At 36.0% G+C, this 19506-nt stretch overlaps 1 protein-coding gene across 2 annotated transcripts in view; it reads left to right on the forward strand.

Annotated features, from left to right (window-relative positions):
• The window catches only part of nphp4 (nephronophthisis 4), a 154300-nt gene that overhangs the window by 23723 nt on the left and 111071 nt on the right, over window positions 1-19506 (forward strand). For both annotated transcript variants that reach the window (XM_026246355.1, XM_026246354.1), the window contains exons 3-5: window positions 2794-2963; window positions 5557-5621; window positions 13542-13700. In XM_026246355.1, coding sequence (XP_026102140.1) covers window positions 2794-2963; window positions 5557-5621; window positions 13542-13700 — 394 coding nt within the window. The remainder of the gene's footprint in view (window positions 1-2793; window positions 2964-5556; window positions 5622-13541; window positions 13701-19506) is intronic.

Raw genomic sequence — 19506 nt, forward strand, 5'->3', positions numbered from 1 at the left:
ATCTGGAAAAGTTGATTACATAATAACAATTTATTGCTAGGTGATAGCTATGAAATATAGCTACAAAATACTGTCTTATATCTTTAAGCATTTTGATGGAATGAAATATTAAAGGCATGATTCACTCTACACACAAGAATGTGGATAACCAGACAGTAGCTGGTCCCCATTGACTTCCATAGTATTTTTTTCCCCATACTATGTTAGTTAATGGGGACCAACAGCTGTTTGGTGAGTAATGCTTCTTTCTTTTCTTATTAATCTGATGGGCCATTTTCTTACTGGTTTTTGGATCTGAAGTTTTATACTAAACCCCCCCCCCCCACCCCAAATTCCCAAAATATTGTGATTAGAATGTTTTCATAATCAATGGATTAATAAAAGCACTACGGATGATGAAAGAAGGATGAAATTATATAATTATCATCAGCGCATGGGTCCCTAATGCTTGAACATCTCAGATTCTGTTCAAGATCTGTGGTAACAAAAACTGAATCAGTGCACTCTGGAAGCACTTCTGTCATGGTTCTATTTCAGTGCTTTTGTTTGAATTCTGCTCTGTGTGAACCTGTACTTTATTCTATGCCTCTTTAGTGCCTGTAAGTAGTGTGAATTCAATCAATGGCACAACCTCTGCTCTGCATTAAACTAGCCTCAAGTTTCAAACCCTTTCAACCCACACAACCCAAACTTAGCTTGAGCTCTTGTGATCTGATTTTAAGATTCAAGCACCATCGACCCACATAGCCCAAAAAATCAGCCGGAGATCAAAATGCTGTTGAATCACTTGTAAACGGACACACATAAATCTTTGTAGGTCGATATTTTGGGAACATGAGTTTGCGACGCTTAAAATACTATATGCTTCATAAAAGATTCATGATCTAAAGACTCAAGAATAGAAATGCAGTGAGTGTTTATTCATTTCGTAAGCCTGTTATATCATAAACAGTAGCTTGTGCCACATAAATAGGGCAAACATATAATCAGGTTATGGAAATATAGCAGCTTGTCTTATAAGTGTGGTTACATGGACAAGGACAGGGTTGTCTTATTAGTTTTCAAATGTGGAATCTTGTTTGCATTATGCATACAAATGACCTAAGCAAATATGAGTTGCTGTGCTGCTTGTGCAGGGTGCTAGTACTGACTGTGCTCTGCACTTCAGCTGATTTAGCAGAACTCTTTGCTTTGATGTTTGTGTAGATTTGAATTTGATTTTTTTCCAAAAAGCCCCTTCTGCATAATCAGAGCTGCTGGTGCTATTGATCGGTGTGGTGTAAGTAAGTGTTTCTTGTAATTGTTAAACTGGCTCAGTGGTTGCTAGACATTAATGGGTGCCTCCATCACTCATTTGGCTTCAAAGCTTTAAGTGAGAAAACATTGTTATTCTGGGAAATGAATATTTCCTTGGGCTACACATTCAGCTTGCAGTCTGTGAGAGAGACACATTTGTATTTTCTGTGAAAGTAGCGTGAGGTGGCCTGCGCTTTCTTAGACATCCTCATCGAGGTTCCTCCAAGAGCCACGGGATATCTGACCATGACTCTGCGTGCTCTAAAACAAATCATTATGTCCAGACATCATCTTTAGGTTCTTTCTCAACAAACCTCAGGGTTTTCATTCATGAAGTTATGTTTACAGGTTTAATCATCGTCCTACACAATTTCTCACTTTTCAACACATTTTTTCATATCCATAACATCGTGTTTCTCTCTCCGTTTTCTCACCCTCTCACCTCAGATTCCTTTGTTTGCTGTTTTTATTAGTGGTGTTTGCCAAAGCAAGCTTGTTTGTATGTAGGAATATGCTTTTGTTTGAGGACTTTTTTCTGAACTCCTAACCTTAAGTATTACACTTCAGTGGGTAACTCATCCCCCAGTGTTTGCGCTACGGACATGAACAATACCACAAATTGTGTGACTTGTGCAATATTACATTTCTAAGTGGCTGAACTTGCTAATAATAATAATAATAATAAAACATATTGTTTTATCTAAAAATACACACTAGGGTTGTTCGTGTTGCCAGTTTGGGTTGTTCATGGTGTCAGTTCAGTTCTGACTGGTTCTGGATTGGGATAAGAGACTCTCCAGACACTGGATGACTGCCTCCTTCCAAAAACACTTTTCAGAAGAAATGAGAAATAAAACACAGGGAGAAAAAGGTGCTGCTTTACTTGTGGGGCTGCTGTTCTGTCACTATACACTCTGGAAGGAGTGAGGAGACGCAGGCTAATTCTTCAAGATATAGCATTTAATCATCAACAGACATACACAGGAACTATACTAGACATTTAAGACATTTGTAATTTAACAGCAGACCGAGAACTCAACGCAGGGAACACTATTTGAACACATGACACAATGGGACACACCTGGGAACCAAATTAACTAAATGGGGAACACTTAAAACCAATATAACTGAAGACAGGAAACATGATAAAATAAGGTAAACCAGAACAAACATTTAACAGAGCCTTTTACATTACTATAAGAGTGCAATTAAAAACAGAGATATTTTAAAATATAATCATATATAAATATTATCAAAATTTACAAACACCGTGCATGTCATAACTTGTTTCCTACAATGCACATGCGCACCGAACCGAAAGACCTGTATTGAACATTTTCGATACGATTACATGTACAGTTACACCCCTAATACACACACTAATATACAGTACAGTATAGCAAATCTCGGCTGCATGATTGTTTATATCATGGCAAAAATGAAGAAAAAATAAATAAAAAGTTACTTTATAATTGTCTCTGTCTGTCTTTATTGTAGGTTGTGTACTTCCACACTTCATTGTGTTTGAGTTCTGTGGTGGCAGTGGTGGAGTTGGTGTCTCTGTCAACCAGAGCAGACGGTTCCCAGGATGCAGTGGGGTCAGGGTTTGGACTGCTCCAGCTCTTCACAGGTCACGCAGACACCAGCATCTCTCAGGGGGAGGGCAGGTAACGGTCACTTCAGAGCGGTGCAGTATGACCATTTCCATGAGTGAGAAAGATGACACTCCAGAGCAGACAGTCTTATTGACTATGCAGCAAATCTTGAAACCTGTAATGAGTGAATAAAGTGGGCTTATTATAATTGGCCTGCTTTTCATCAGAAGAAAGAACTGAATGTGCGTCTCTCATAACTCCTTTAATGGGTCTGTAATTTCATGTTCTCTTTGTCATACTGAACAAAGAAAACTGTATAACAGCGGAGTGTGCTGGACCTCTGAATGAATTCAGAGTACTTTTTGTAAACTGAGTACTATACTGAGTACTTTTTTTAAATGTAAACCCACCTCCTTAACTTCATTCCACATTTTAGGACAAAAAAAGAGCCCACTTCTAAAACTTGATCTGCTGGTGTTGCTTTTGGACAATGCTGCTTTTGAAAAAGTGTTATTATATATACAGGTGCTGGTCATAAAATTAGAATATCATCAAAAAGTTGATTTATTTCACTAATTCCACTCAAAAAGTGTAACTTGTATATGATATTTGTTCATTACACATACTTGTATATTTCAAATGTTTGTTTCTCTTAATTTTGATGATTATAACTGACTACTAAGGAAAATCCCAAATTCAGTATCTCAAAAAAATAGAATATTACTTAAGACACAAAGAAAGGATTTTTAGAAATCTTGGCCAACTGAAAAGTATGAACATGAAAAGAATGAGCATGTACAGAACTAAATACTTAGTTCAGGCTCCTTTTGCCTGAATTACTGTAGCAATGCAGCGTGGCATGGACTTGATCAGTCTGTGGCACTGCTCAGGTGTTATGAGAGCCCAGGTTGCTCTAATAGTGGCCTTTAGCTCTTCTCGGGTCCGGCATATCGCATCTTCTTCTTCACAAGGTCAGGCGAGTTTGCTGGCTAATTAAGAACAGGGATACCATGGTCCTTAAACCAGGTACTGATAGCTTTGGAACTGTGTGCAGGTGCCACGTTGTGTTGGAAAATGAAATCTGCATCTCCATAAAGTTGGTCAGCAGCAGGAAGCATGAAGTGCTCTTAAACTTCCTGGCATATGGCTATATGGCTTGGACCTCAGAAAACACAGTGGACCAACACCAGCATATGACATGGCACCCCAAACCATCACTGACTGTGGAAACTTTACACTGGACCTCAAGCAACGTTGATTTTGTGCTTCTCCTCTCTTCCTCCATACTCTGGGACTCTGACTTCCAAAGGAAACGCAAAATTTCTTTCATCAGAGAACATAACTTTGGACCAGTAAGCAGCAGTCCAGTCCTTTTTGTCTTGAGATGCTTCTGACACTGTCTGTTTTTCAGGAGTGGCTTGACACAAGGAATGCAACAGCTGAAACCCATGTCTTGCATACATCTGTGCGTAGTGGTTCTTGAAGCACTGACTCCAGCTGCAGTCCACTGTTTGTGAATCTCCCCCACATTTTTTAATGTGTTTTGTTTCAGAATCCTCTCTAGGATGCGGCTATCCCTATTGCTTGTACACTTTTTTTTTCTACCACATCTTTCCTTCCCTTCACCTCTCTTTTAATGTGCTTGGACACAGACCTCTTTGAACAACCATCTTCTTTTGCAATGACCTTTTGTGTCTTACCCATGATTGTACAGAACTTGACTGAGAGACCATTTAAAGGCCTTTGCAGGTGTTTTCAGTTAATTATCTGATTAGAGTGTGGCAACAGGTGTCTTCAATATTGAACCTTTTCACAATATTCTAATTTTCTGAGATACTGAATTTGGGATTTTCCTTAGTTGTCATTAGTAATCATCAAAATAAAAAAAAATAAAAAATTGCAATTTATCAGTATGTGTGTAATGAATGAATATAATATACAAGTTTCACTTTTTGAATGGAATTAGTGAAATAAATCAACTTTTTGATGATATTCTAATTATATGACCAGCACCTGTGTATACATAAAGGAACACAAACCACCACTTAAAAGTTTGGGATCAGTAAGATGTTTTTAAAAAGATGCCTTCTATGCTCACAAAGGCAATTTTATTTAAATAATAATGCAATAAAACAGTAATATTGTGAAATATTATTACAGTTTCAAATAATTGTTGTATTTATGAATATATTTTAACAGTAATTACAGTACTACTATTTGGTGTCGTAACATCCTTCAGAAATAATTTGCTGGTATGCTACTCAAGAAATGTTTCTTGTTATTATTGGTGTTAAAAACAGTTGTACTGCATAATATTTTTGTGCAAACTGATGCATTTTGTTTCATTATTTTTTTTATGAATATGTTCGTAATTCCAGCATTTGTATAAAGCATTTTTGTTTTTACATTTTTTTTTTTACATTATACATGTTTTTACTGTGATTTTGATTGCTGTGATTGATTGATTTTGATGCATCCTTGCTGAATAAAATCATAAATTTATATAAAAAAAGGAATAACCTAACTCTAATCCATCTTTTTGACCCCAAACGTCTTTACATTGTGTATATATGCTGTGTGTATACATTTCAATCCATTATTTAACATTTACACTAAGATTCTTAACTTAATATTACTGTTTTTAACCACCATGTGGCTTTTTCAGGTTGAGTCTGTTCAATGGGACCCCCAGAGCCCTCCTGCACCCAAAGCTGAAAGACCCTCTGCAGTGTGAGTGCAACCCTGAGCTTCACATTCAGTCAATAGTTCATAGTCCACACTGTTTGCATTCAGTCAAAGATTGAAGTCACCATAAAAAAAGAATATACATAATATATAAATATATATATAAAAGTACATACACACAGAGAATTTAAATTGCGTTACTTTCAGACCCTTGGTGCATACAGACAACTGTTATAGTTGTCTGAGAGTAACGTAATAGAACATTAAAAATGTTCTATTGTGTTTAAAAAAAGTAGAACATTAAATACAGATAAAATATAAAGTACAACTATACAGATAGGTCATGTAAAAAGAAAGAAAGATGGAAAGAATAAGTAATTCAATGCCAGTTAATTTCGATGTACATATTAAATGATAGATTTTAATAAGAAGTGGTACCATTGTGATGCATTGAGGCTAAACCTTCAGTCTCCACGTCCCAGTTAAAAATGCTCCTCAGAAGAGGGTACCAGAGGCCTTTCAGGAGGCATTCGGGTGTGAATGTGGTCTGCTGACACCCTGTTGTTATTATCCAATCAAATCTCCCTCTACTTTTTCACATGAAAAATCTTCAGTGACACGTAAGTGTCCCATTACAGAAGTGAAATAGGTTGTGAATTGTGTTTAATGTTGACTTTTAAAGCTGAATTGTTTAGTCAGTATAAATGTGGTTTTGAAATGAAGACATCATTCTCAGTTCTCTTCTAGGCAGTTCTCCATGATTTTATTTAGTTCGGTACAGTTGATAGAAGTTTCATTGATGTGATTACCCCAGCAGCACAGCAGGTATTTGAAGGCTTGACTGAACCGGCCTGATTTCTGGGAAAGCACATGTAGTGAAATTTGACACTAGATAACATACTCTACTCATGGTCTCAAAGGAGTCAAACCGAGCTAGAGACAACAGCAAGAGCTTAGTAATAAATAGTTGATAAATAGCACTTTATGCTTTCTGTCAGTAGTGACGAGAAACTATTTGCGTGTGTGTGTGTGTGTGTCTGTCTGTGTGTGCATTTGCCTCATTTTTCAAATGCTTTCAATATTCAAATCTGTCAGCTTGCCTTGACTTTCCCATTTAGATTCATTTCCACCTGAAAGCAAATTGAATTAGGACAATTTCTTGCAGTGCTTTTTCTAAGCAAACAATCTCTGTCATGACCATTTCATATTTTATTTTCCTACCACTGAAAGGTGAAGGAGAATCTTAAATGTGTTGGGACTCGCCTATAAATAATTGAAGAGATTCTTGAAACAGATTTCAGGAAGTAGCCTTAATTGATGTATATTCTTTAATGTTGGCCTTTTTTGCAGTTGTGTTTGGCAGACTTTTCATACCCTGGAAGATGATTTATTTGGGTTTGACCTTGCAAGTGTTTTATGTTTGTGAATCACATTCAGATTGCTTTCGTCTATTTATGTTCTCATCTTTTTATGCCTTAATGGATATTTTAAATTGATGTTTATACCATATATTGTATATTGCTTCATGTTCTGTGTCTGTAGTTTTAATATAGCATACAGTCAAGTAGGTTGTCTCCTTTTTGGATGCAATTAACTCGCACTGTACAGTCACGTGCATCCATAGATGTTCTTCCGAAATTATATAATCCCAAAATGAGTTTTGGGGATTAATTGAATGCGAATGAAAGGCTGAAATTTTTTTTTTCTCAGATGACAGCAGCAGGTGGTACGGAACAAAAAAAATAACAATAATCCATGATTGGAAACAAATCCCATTGTGAAAAAGAAGTACATGTTTAGCATACTAACTTTTTACATAAATAGTATACTTTAAAATAATATACTTGTGTGTGTGTAAACTGAATGTTTTCAGACATTTAATTGCATGTTAATTTGTAATCCGCTAAACATTATCTGGTTTTTAGACCCACTTAGGCACATCTTCATATGTAATTGCATGATTAGGGTTAGGGTTAGGTTTAGGGATTAGGGTTTTATTGTCTTTGAAATACTGTTAAATTTTTGAATGACCAGCATAAATATAATTTAATGCAATTTTCATGTAATGCTTTTAATTATATATGTAATTACATTATATTTTATAGTATATAATATATTTGTAATGATGAAGTTGCAATTTAGTACATTTCAAATATATTGACTTTAAAAGTAATTTTTAATAAAACACTGCAGTTAAAAATATAATCAAGTACTTGTGGTTTAGTGTGTTAATGAACACATAAAAATTTGTTTAGCTGCTTTAAAGCACCACAGAAGATTATTAAACAGTGATTAAAAAAAAAAGTTTTTAGAAGAAATTTTTTTTAATTTGACATTATTACAAAGTGCACTTTAAAAATATACTAATAATAATTTGAAGTACACTAAATGTGTGCAGTTAAGCACATTTCTTTTTTGCAAGGGATAATTTTAGAAGATAGAAGATAATAGTGATGTAGTTTTGTAGTTGTCCCATCATACTGCTTGCTTTGTAGATGTGTTAATCGCGAGACCGAGAGCACCATATGAGAGTGACTCATGGATGTAGTGTATCTGCAGGGTGTCCAGCTGTTCGAGTGGAGAGGGAGCAACGCTGATCTAAAATTCTTTCTGAATCCAGCCTTTCCTTCTAGCCGTGTCTCTCTGCTACCTGCCATTCTGTCTCAATTATGCCTCTCCATGCTGGAGGGAGGAGATGTCCTGCTGTCTCTCTGAGAGTCTGAGCCTCCTAGGGCCTCTCAAATCACACATAAACTTGCTGCCAAACACACAAAAACATAGGTGCAAACATTCTCTCACATGACATGATTGTATAGCAGCCACTGGATGGTGCAGACGTTGGGAAAGTGAGAGGATGAGACCTAAAGCAGTTCCTCTCCACTGGATTCTTGTTAAACATTAAAAAAAAATCTACATACTTTCTCTTACAAACTGTAGTTTGCATCATTGTATTTATTTATTTTCGGATGAGGGTACTGCCTAATTTTTACCATTTGACAGATTTTGCAGCAAAGTACCTAAATAAAATAGCTAGATTTATTTTGGATGCATAGCCTGTTATGTCATAAGCAACAGATGATACGTGTTTGTTAAGAAATTAGAGAGCAGTATATATTTTTGCTATATTTAATGTTCTGTTACTTGCATGGTTGGTTAAGTACATTTTTTTTTCTTTCTTAAAATTTTAGGATCACAACCCACAAGTTGAGAGCTACTGGCATAGAGAACGTGTAAACAGCACTGGCAGAGCCTAATAATGCTGGCACGTTGAAATCTGTGCTTTATTTGATGTGTTCGTCTGGGCGCATGTCTTTGCATGTGTGTGTGTGTGTGTGCGTGCGTAGAAGAGAGAACTGGAAAGATGCGAGAATGAGTGAGCAGTTTTTCATCTCTGAAGATTAGAATTTCTATTTTGACACACTTTAGTGTTTTGTAGATGGCTGAATTTGACAAGCACAGTAGCTTAGTCATTCCTTCAGAATAGAGACAAATATTGTTGATGTTGATGTTGTTACATCTGCTGTTCCTTCTCCCGTGAAAGAAACACATAATAACTCTGAAGGCCAAAGAAAGATCAGTCATCTTGAATTAGTTGCTAAATCATAGGTTTTATTAATGAGTATTCAGTGGGAACCAGCAACAAAACTGGTGGACAGAGAGCTGTACACTGTTTGCTATTTTTTTATTTTAATTTGAATAATTGTATTGCTGTTTTTGGAGCCTTTGCCTAGTGGTTTGTACATGTGCTTCACGAATGCTGAGCCTGGGTCTTTGCATAAAATATGCAAGTTTGCATCTAGACTACAGTATGTATTGGTCACATAAAAAAATAAATAAAGGTAAAATGCAATACATATAACATATATATACATTTATATTTATAATTTTTTTTGTAAATATATTATTTTCCCTGCTTTCCATGTTAAATAAATAAATAACACACTACCATTCAGAAGTTTGGGGTAAGTAAGATTTTTTTAAATTCTTTTATTTAGCAAGGATCGATTAAAGTGAATCAGAAGTGACAGAAATACTATATTAAATTTTATTCTTGTTGCGTATAAGACACTTCCTTCAAAAATATTAGACATTAACATTACATTAAAACACTTCCCAACCCCAAAGTTTTGACTGGTAGTGTCAACACAGTAATAGTACACTATGGTAGGTGTCTTATTTATACAGATACAGTGAAATAGGAAAATACATACTTAAAAAAGATCAGCAGGTTATATCTGAAATGCAAAGTGTTGCATAATAATGCTGCAAACTTTGCTACACAGACTAGAAATATGCAGGCCCACACAAAATCTGTGCATAGATTTCCTCAGGATTGGTATTTCCATCACACACCGTTCCATTCTGCAGATTAGCCCCCCAAATTCAGCGCAGAGAATAGAAAAAGTGTCCCGATTCTTTTTGTGTCCAGTAATACATAATCATTAGAACAGCATGTTTAATTGCTTCTAAGTGGATGTTTTTTAATCTAATTTGTTGTACTCTAATTGTACAGACTGGTCCATTAGATAAGTAATCCCAGCAATTTTGTCACCCTACTTGTGATTGAACCTGTGACCTTTTTTTTATTTTTTATTTTTTTTAAAAGCCCTGATACCTAACCATTAGGCAAGCACCACTCAGAGCTGTTATAAAGAATAAACAGAATGACACACTGCAGCTCAGTGATTTGCACAGTGGTACAGAGTAAGCCAAGTGCAATTCGGACCAATTAGAATGAGTTTGTCTATTAAAGTGAATGCGCATGATCTCGGGCTATCACAGTGTTCCAGAATGTGTTTCATCTTTTCCCCACTCGCTTTCTTTTTGGAGTTTTTATGGTAATTGTTGCCATATTTTTAATATTTAAATCCATCCCAAAATCCCCAAAAGTTTGCAGATTGCATCTGAGCCTGTCATTTGGTATGTGAATGAAAATATGTGTGGTGTCATCTGCCACCGTATGCAGGTGTCACCAACATCCATTTCCACAACTCAAGCAGGTGTGCGCACAGGCATTTGTTTCATTCAGAAGCGGCCCTGTTTTTTTTCCCAATCGAGCGGCAGTGATGCACGATTCTGTGTAATACGGCTTCGAAGTAATGGAGCGGAATGCGTGCGCGCCTGTATCCGTGTCTGGGATAAATGGCCTAATGAAAAATGGACAGCTCTGCTCAAATGTAATGACGCAGACTGGCATGAACAGCATCTTCCAATGGGTTCACACCAGCCTCCTCTTTCTTTCCACAGAGTAATGCAACAAAACAGAACACACATAGAACCATGTCCATTTGCACTATGGGTAATTGTCTCTGATATTGTGGACACACCTTGCATCTAAAAGCCTTATATAAGTCAATATCTTATATAATTTCAATATCTTACCTTGTCTTACCTTGACTCGCTGGTTTTGGTTTGCTTGAGAACGTAAGACATAAAGTGCCTGTTTTAAAAGTAAATAAGGTTTAGAAACTCATATGGGGTCCTGGTGGGTGTTTTTCCTCTGCTGTGAAAGTGTCTGACAGTGAAAGTATTCTTGAAATCATGTAGAGTGGGCAAAAGTGTGGTAAAATTAAATTAAAGTGAAGATTGCTCGCATACAATATAGTTGTTGACTCTAGCATGAAATGAAACTCTCCGCTTATGCTCTCATATGTTGTTCCAGTTTGAGAAAAATATCTCTCGTTTTTAGTAATCTTTTATGATGGTGACTTTCATTGGGTGAAGCCAACAGCAGACATTTGACAGGGATGTTTTTCCTCCGTATTTAACAATGATGTGTAAACCTTGGATTCATATAAATCTAGATTTTACCGTGCTGTGGGGTAAGTATCCTGCTTTTGATCTGTTTATAGTTATTAGTGGTGCTTGCTAAGACAAGCATCACTATTATTATTGCTCATACTTGATGTTAGATGTTTATTCTAAACCCATAACCCAGTATTAAACGTCAGTGTGTAATTTGTCCTGCACCATTTGAGCTACAGATATAAACGATACCTTCAACTGTGAGGCTTGTTGAGGAGAGGCATGCTGTTACCTTTCAGACTTGTCAGCTAAAAAGGCAGATGATACATTGGGCATTAAATCCCATAAACTAACACTGAAGGAGGGAACAGAGGCTTATATGTACCAATATTTCATAAATCCAGTCAGTAAGGAGGCTTCGCCTCTTTCTGAAATCAAACTCTAGATGACACATTTAGGCACATCTGCCAATGATGATCATATGAACAGAGAAAAATTATATCATATTAATATTATAAATTCAATATAATATAAAATTCATATCACGTAATGATGAGTGTTCGGTGAGTGAAAATATGTATGTGCTAAACATCAGAGATTTTATTAGTCTTTGGCTAGTGGTCACACTTTTATTTTAAGGTCCAGTTCTCGCTATTAACAATAAACTCCTGATTTGAAAGTGACGTGACATTCAGCCAAGTATGGTGACCCATACTCAGAATTCGTGCTCTGCATTTAACCCATCCAAAGTACACACACACACCGTGAACACACACCCGAAACAGTGGGCAGCCATTTATGCTGCGGCGCCCGGGGAGCAGTTGGGGGTTCGGTGCCTTGCTCAAGGGCACCTAAGTCATTGTATTGCCGGCCCGGGACTCGAACCCACAACCCTAGGGTTAGGAGTCATACTCTCTAACCACAAGGCCATGACTCTCTAACCACTAGGACACAGGATTAAAGCTGCAGTCTGTGTCAACTTTTGACGCTCTAGCGGTTAATAAACAGAACTGCTTGCGTCTTGCGGAAGAACATCATAGCCGGAACTACTTCTCTCTGTTTATGTCTATGAAGAATCACAAAGGTACTGGGTTACTCCGCCGCGGTACCCCCGAAGCAATCTAAAATAGTCTGAATATAAACACTTATTATAGGTGTGCCCTAGTGATTCAGGACAAGCCAAAAACACGGTTTGGAAAATGGATTCATGGTGTACTCGCTTATTATATACATTTTTCTACATTTTGAACACAAACAAAGTTATGGACCGCAGCTCTGATTGGTTGTTTTCTTACCGGGAGCGGTCTGTAACTGCAAATGGCAATAGGACCACTGGGAGGAGCCAGAGGAGCTTGATTTTTTTTCACAGATTATCTGTCTCATATTCTTCTGTCAGGACATAATGACAGGTTTAACAGATATGTAAAAAAATATATATATTTACAAAAGTTACCTACTGCAGCTTTAATGTATATGTATGGTCATACAGAATATGTGCTTTATAAGTACTAATAAACAGCAAGTATGTTAATAATAGGCATGCTAATATTATCGCAATTAGTTAAAACTGAGAACTGGTCCCTATACTAAAGTGTTACATATTTTATTATATATAGCTGTTCAAATGTTTGTGGTCAGCAGAGGTGTGTTAAATTTATAAAAAATTAACAGTAAACATAGTCAGAAAAGTCTATTTCAACCTGTTCTTAACTTTGTAATAATCAAATAACATATTAAAGAAAATAAATATTGCAATGCTTCACCAAATCAGCTTATTAGTATTATTTTTTTTAAGGATAGAGTGACACTGAAGCCTGGAGTAATGATGCTGAAAATTCAGCTTTACCATCACAGGAATAAATTACATTTTAAAGTATATTAAAATAGAAAACTGTTATGCATTATTTCAAATTGTAATATTTCTTGGATCAAATAAATACAGCCTTTGGAAGCATAAAATACCATTATATGTTTTTGCATATGTTTTTTTTTAAATGGCCAAATCCATCTGATATTTATTCCCGTTTTTACTCTTTGGAATGATTGAGTAGGATTTGTTTCTTATGAGTGAAACCACACCTGTAGTGTAAGATGCATTGCTGACTGTATCTAGCAACCACCCAAAGCACACTAGAAGCCATAAAGCAACACACTGTAAACATCTAGAATTGTGTCATCTTCCGCTAGATTGTAATCATGACTGTCTTTCTCTCTCTGTAGTGAATACTGTATTATCAGTGATGGAGGGCTCTCAGCTGCTCTACTCCATACAGCCACACCCAGCTCTCACTCCCATCATGCACCTGCTCCCGCCCAACATTCTGGTGTCTGGACATGACAGCATCCCCGGTGTGGTGCAGTCCACGGACACAGGCACAGGTAGGATTGCCCACGATGCTCCCTCTCAGTTTATCATTTGAATGTGAGGGGAAAGGCTTTAATGTGCTAGATTCTCACTACAGTTATAAAACAATCAAATGACATCTGATGACTGCTCATCTGTAACGAGAGAATGTGTGTTGCCATGGAGACAGCAGAAGGAACTCTAGAAGCCTCGCTAAAGAGCTCCCGTTTCTTAGAACAATTTCTTGATTAGCTTCAGAATCACTTCATACCAAAGCAGGTCCTAAATGAGACCTTGAAGCAAAAACACTTGAGCCTTTTCTCATTTTTTTTCTGATTCACAGCACTGTGCTCATGACTGGTTTCTTTTTGGATTTCTGTTCTGAGCTGCTTTCAGGGGTGGGTAAAGACAGACTTTCTGAACGATAGTAATGAAGCGTGGTGGGTTTCACAGTGGCGAGGGGATTGGAAGTTGAGCACAGTGTTGGGCTAATCCTCCAGCTCTCCAAATATCTCACAGGGAGCGTGACCCACGACCGCAGTCTAGATCCAGTGAGGGATGAAGGAAATTAGAGAATTATTCCACAGTGATATTTCTAACTCTCTCTCTCCCCCTAACTCTCTCTCTCATTATAAATCAATGTAGGAATGGGGTTCCTCTGGAGCAGGTTTCTCTTTGAACTGCATCTGAAATTTGTGTAAAAGTCCTATAATCTGCATATTCCTCTTGGGCCCACACAGACTGAAAGTAGAAAAAGAGAGAGATATTCCCCCCTGACTGTTAATATGGTTAATAAGACATTATTCAAAGCAATATATTCTCTCTGTTTATAAACTTTTCTTGAATGGGTGTCATAAAAGCCAAATTCCACCATCAGCCTCTTGTTTTTACTGCTTTAACTGTATCTTAGTGAAAAAATGACATTCAATTTCCCAGTAGTCTTAGCACATTATTGATCATAACACAGATCTTTGACACACCCACCTTTTTTAACACTGTTGAAAATGTAGGAAAATATAGTAAAAGATTTAAAGATTAGTTCACTTCCAGAATAAAAATGTCATGATCATTTATCCACCCCCATTTCATCCAAAATGTTCATACCTTTCTTCAGTCAATAAAAAGAAAAGAAAAGTGTAGTTGAATTTAATAGGACCCAATGGGTAGAAGGTCCAAATTGCAGTTTCATTCAAAAAAAATAAAATAAATAACAACAAAAATCTGATAAGATTGTTGTTTGCGCATTAGCCCTGCCCACTACAGGAGAACCCGGCAGTTCTTAAAAGCTGAAGAATTCCAAGGGAGCGGCATTATTTTGACAGGAAAATACAACAAAGAATATCGTTTACATGCAGCGTGTCAATTCTCTCTCTCTGCCCATGTGTGTGAGACAAAGTGACGGCGAATTTGTGCGCCTTCATACTAGAGTTTACGGTATGTCAAATATAGGTGCGTTGCACATCCATTTCAGATAAACTGAAAAACAGTGTTTGTGTTTTGCGAGTGAAAATATGTATGTGCTAAACTTATATTTAGCCTCAGACTCACACACTGGTGAGTAAAATCAGAGAATTTATTAGCCATTGGCTAATATTATACATCATTTAGTCGCCAGAGTGAAAATTTAGACGCATGTGCGAGTGATTTACTCGCAATGTAGAGGGTTGCTTAATCATGTTGGAAAGTTCATGTCACATGGTCAGTTCTTCGTTTGTGTGCTGGGTCTGGGTTAGGGATGTCAACGATTAATCGATGATCGATTAATTGTCGATAAGAGATGCAATCGATTAAGGCTATCGATGGTCGGTTAACCGATTCAATGTTGGGCTGCGTGCGGCTCATGCGCACTCAACACGTGTGAGCGGCTGTGCGTGACGGTGACGATATATAAAAGCATCATCATTCATTCACAATGTACAAATTTAGCTTTTAATGTGATTTAAACTTTAAAGTACATTAAAATAGAAACAACATAAAAGTTCTTCAACATTAAATGCAATAGAAATGTAGTTACTAATCATTTCATCAGATAACTGTTTTATATCGTGCGCTTTGCAGGGCTGCGGGACACAGTGACAGGACAGGTAGTCTATTCATTCCTACAACTTGTTAATTCATTCCTACGAATTATTAATGTGGCAATTGTCCATGTTTCATTAATTTTGTTCCCTAAATAACCCATGATTTAAGTGAAATAAGGGAACAAATTAATAAATCGAACGAATTCTTAATTCATGAAATCTTTAATTTCCCTTCCCATGTTTACCACAGTAAGAGATGCGAAAACAGTTATTAAAAGCGAAAGATAATAAAATAAACCTGGGAAATTAGAGGGTTAGACTATGAAGATTTAGGAAAAGAAACGATGCCTAAATATACTGAATTTGTGGAAATTCGTGACCAACCGGCAAACCAGAACAAAGCCGCGTAAATGAAGACTATGGGGTCCAAAAGCATTTTATACCACACTTGTCATAATCAGATCTTATCATTTCTAAATAAATAATTGCTGGATTCAAAACGGCGATTAATAGGCGCTGTGACCGACACATTCCTGGAGCATTCACTGCTGTCACTAAACGGTGACGCCGAGCATCGTTCACATGTTTCTGCATGGACCTGACTAGGGCACAGGTTCTAAGCCCTGGGACAAAATGGGATTCTTTAAGGAAAATGTATAGCCTACTAAGTAATAGGCCCAACATAAAAATAACAATTTGTTTTCATGTTTTTTTTTTCTTTTTTTAAATAGGCTATGCGAAATATATCCGACTTAAATAATTTAGATTAACGGATTTAAAACAGAAGTGTGGGCGCTCCATAAGTTCACAAAAAAAAAAAAAAAAAAAGGATGACAACGCATTCTGTTTGTTTGCTTTATTTTACAAGAGCGCAAATCTTCTGTTTTTATTGTGAGTGTGAACATATGAAAGTAAACACTTTTGCGGAAAATATATATTTTTTTTAATGTCTCAGCTGTTTCGATCGCGCCGGAGCCTGCTGCACACGTATATTCTAGCGATTCAAACTTATATCGCAGTCTGTTCATTATCAAAATAAAATAGTCAACTAAACATTAAAAGGTTACACTGGTCAGTTTAAATAGACCGTAGTATAGGCCTACCGGTCCACTCTGCTGTTATGCCAAGGACGTTTTGCTCACATGAAGAGGATCATCTTTTCCGTCTATATGCGAATGCGTGTTAAGTACAAGCCTAGTTTACATTATAAATAATAGTTTAACATTCAAATACATTGCGAATATGGAAACATTTCGATTTTTGCCGAATGAGACATGAGCAATAACCTCCAAATAAATCTAGCCAAAGCCGCGCTCGCTCATCCTCGTGTGCACGCATGCACTGTCACGATCTAATGCGCTGTATGCCGGATTTTTAAAAATCTGCATTTTCTAGGACAGAATCCAGCAGGATCAAATTAATGTGAGCAACTGTGTTTTGGTGCAGCAGCGCCGATGTAGTTCACTTAATGTGCAGCGCAGTCACACGCGCTCCACATTTCGGATAATTTTATTTTAAATACAATAATGTCAGTTGAAAACATTGCAATTGTGCTTTAAAATACAACAACGAGCACCACAAAACCATTTAAAGATGCGCGTTCAGCGTTCTCCGTGCGGGATTGGAAACTGTCAACAAAGTAAAATGACCTCAAAAGTATGGCGCGCTCTCTTCATTTTATCAAATGATCATAATCGCATCTATTCATTTTATAATCCTGCTACTAGCATTTTATTCAGACTAAAGCCTCTTTAATTCAAGTGAGAAAGCGTTTTGTGTGTGTGTGTGTGTGTGTGTGTGTGTGTGGCTTTTGCACATCCTGTCATACCGCTGACTGCGTGCCTGCAATAGACGCATTTTGCAGTATTATGGTTAACGATTAATCGATTAATTGATCGTTAATTTAAACGACGATCGATCATGGAAATAATCGAAATTTGACATCCCTAGTCTGGGTTCAAAAATGGTAGGGTTAGGTAGGGCTCCATCTCATTTTCTCTTCCAATTTAAAAATCTTAAGACATCGTTGGTTAACTTTTTTTTTTTTTTGCATGTTCGCTTTGTAAACACTGGGTCCGTACTTCTACTTATGCCACTCATGACCTTTCCAACGTAATTACGTAATGCGTGAAGACGAGCATTTGTGGTTTAAAAAGTATATAATTATTTTCTTTCTTTAGAAAATAACAGATGGTTCTGCTTGAAAACATCCTTATTCCTCAACTGGGATTGTTCAGATTGTGGCATTGAGCCCTTTTGAAGCTGCATCGAAACCGCATTTGAACCTTCAACCCATTGGCTCCCATTGAAGTCCACTATATAGAGAAAAACCTTGAAATGTTTTCCTCAAAAATAAAATTTCTTTTCGACTGAAGAAATAAAGATATGAACATGAATAAAGATGACATGGGGTGAGTAAATGTAAAGCCATAATACAAATATATAATATATATTTGGGTAGTAACAGAGTAAGTGTGAAAGTGTGTATAACATATATATAATATTAATATACATATATATAATATATATATATATATATATATATATATATATATATATATATATATATATATATATATATATATATATATATATATATATATATTATATATATGTATATTAATATTATATATATGTTATACACACTTTTTCAATATTTGAAAAAGTGTGTTAGACAGTTGATGTTACTGATGAAGTACAGAATTTCATACACACACACACACACATACATACATATATATATATATATATATATATATATATACATATATATATATATATATATATATATATATATATATATATATATATATATATACATATATATATATATATATATATATATATATATATATGTATATATATATATATATATATATATATATATATATATATATATATATATATATATATGTATATATATATATATATATATATATATATATGTATGTATGTGTGTGTGTGTGTGTGTATGAAATTCTGTACTTCATCAGTAACATCAACTGTCTAACACACTTTTTCAAATATTTGTTAAATTATTATACAAGGCACAATCTTATTAATACATGGTATATTTGCACTTCTTGTAAAAAGTATGCATATCTAGTAGGCAAAAAAAAAGCTTAGTGAGGGTGCTCAACCACAAAAAAAAAAAAAGAAAGAAAAGGGAAAATGTTGTCACACCATAGTTCTAAAAGTGGAAAAATATTTATAACATGTTCTTACCAATAAAACAAGTCAGGTGAAGAGCCACATGGCTCGAAACGTTATATCTGCACTTTTCAAATTTAATTGGTCCTACCTCAGGACTAATTAATTGGGCTGCAAAAGCTAAGAAGCAGATAAAAACAATATATCATGGATGTAAATATTATTTATCATCAACAACACAATTAAAGATGTGTAATTTGAAACGTGCTAAGAAAGTAAGAATATTGAGCATACAAAAGTGTGAAAAACAATGTATTTATGGAAAGGTTGGAATTAGTTGGTATTTGAAGTCAAAAACTTTAGCAAAACTAAGACATTTAAAGAGGTACATTGAATCTCCTCCATTCTCTTCTGTTGAGCCGTCACCCATTGGAGCTTCTGTAACGCATCTCTCTTGGGCTGCAGTGCTGGAGTGTTTTGTATGCTGTAATGTCCTGAAGATGCTGCACTTGTTTGGCTGTCAGGCCTCAGTGCTGCTGTACAGATAAGCCTAGTTTGGTGTGTATGTGTGCTAGAGTGTTGAGTGATTGTGCAGTGTGTTTGAGGTAACAGACTGTGTGTACGGTAAATGTCTGAGTGCGTCGGAGCTCTCCGGGCCTGGCTTTGATAG

The sequence above is a fragment of the Carassius auratus genome, unplaced genomic scaffold (genome assembly GCF_003368295.1).
Source record: "Carassius auratus strain Wakin unplaced genomic scaffold, ASM336829v1 scaf_tig00012155, whole genome shotgun sequence".
NCBI classification, from domain to species: domain Eukaryota; kingdom Metazoa; phylum Chordata; class Actinopteri; order Cypriniformes; family Cyprinidae; genus Carassius; species Carassius auratus.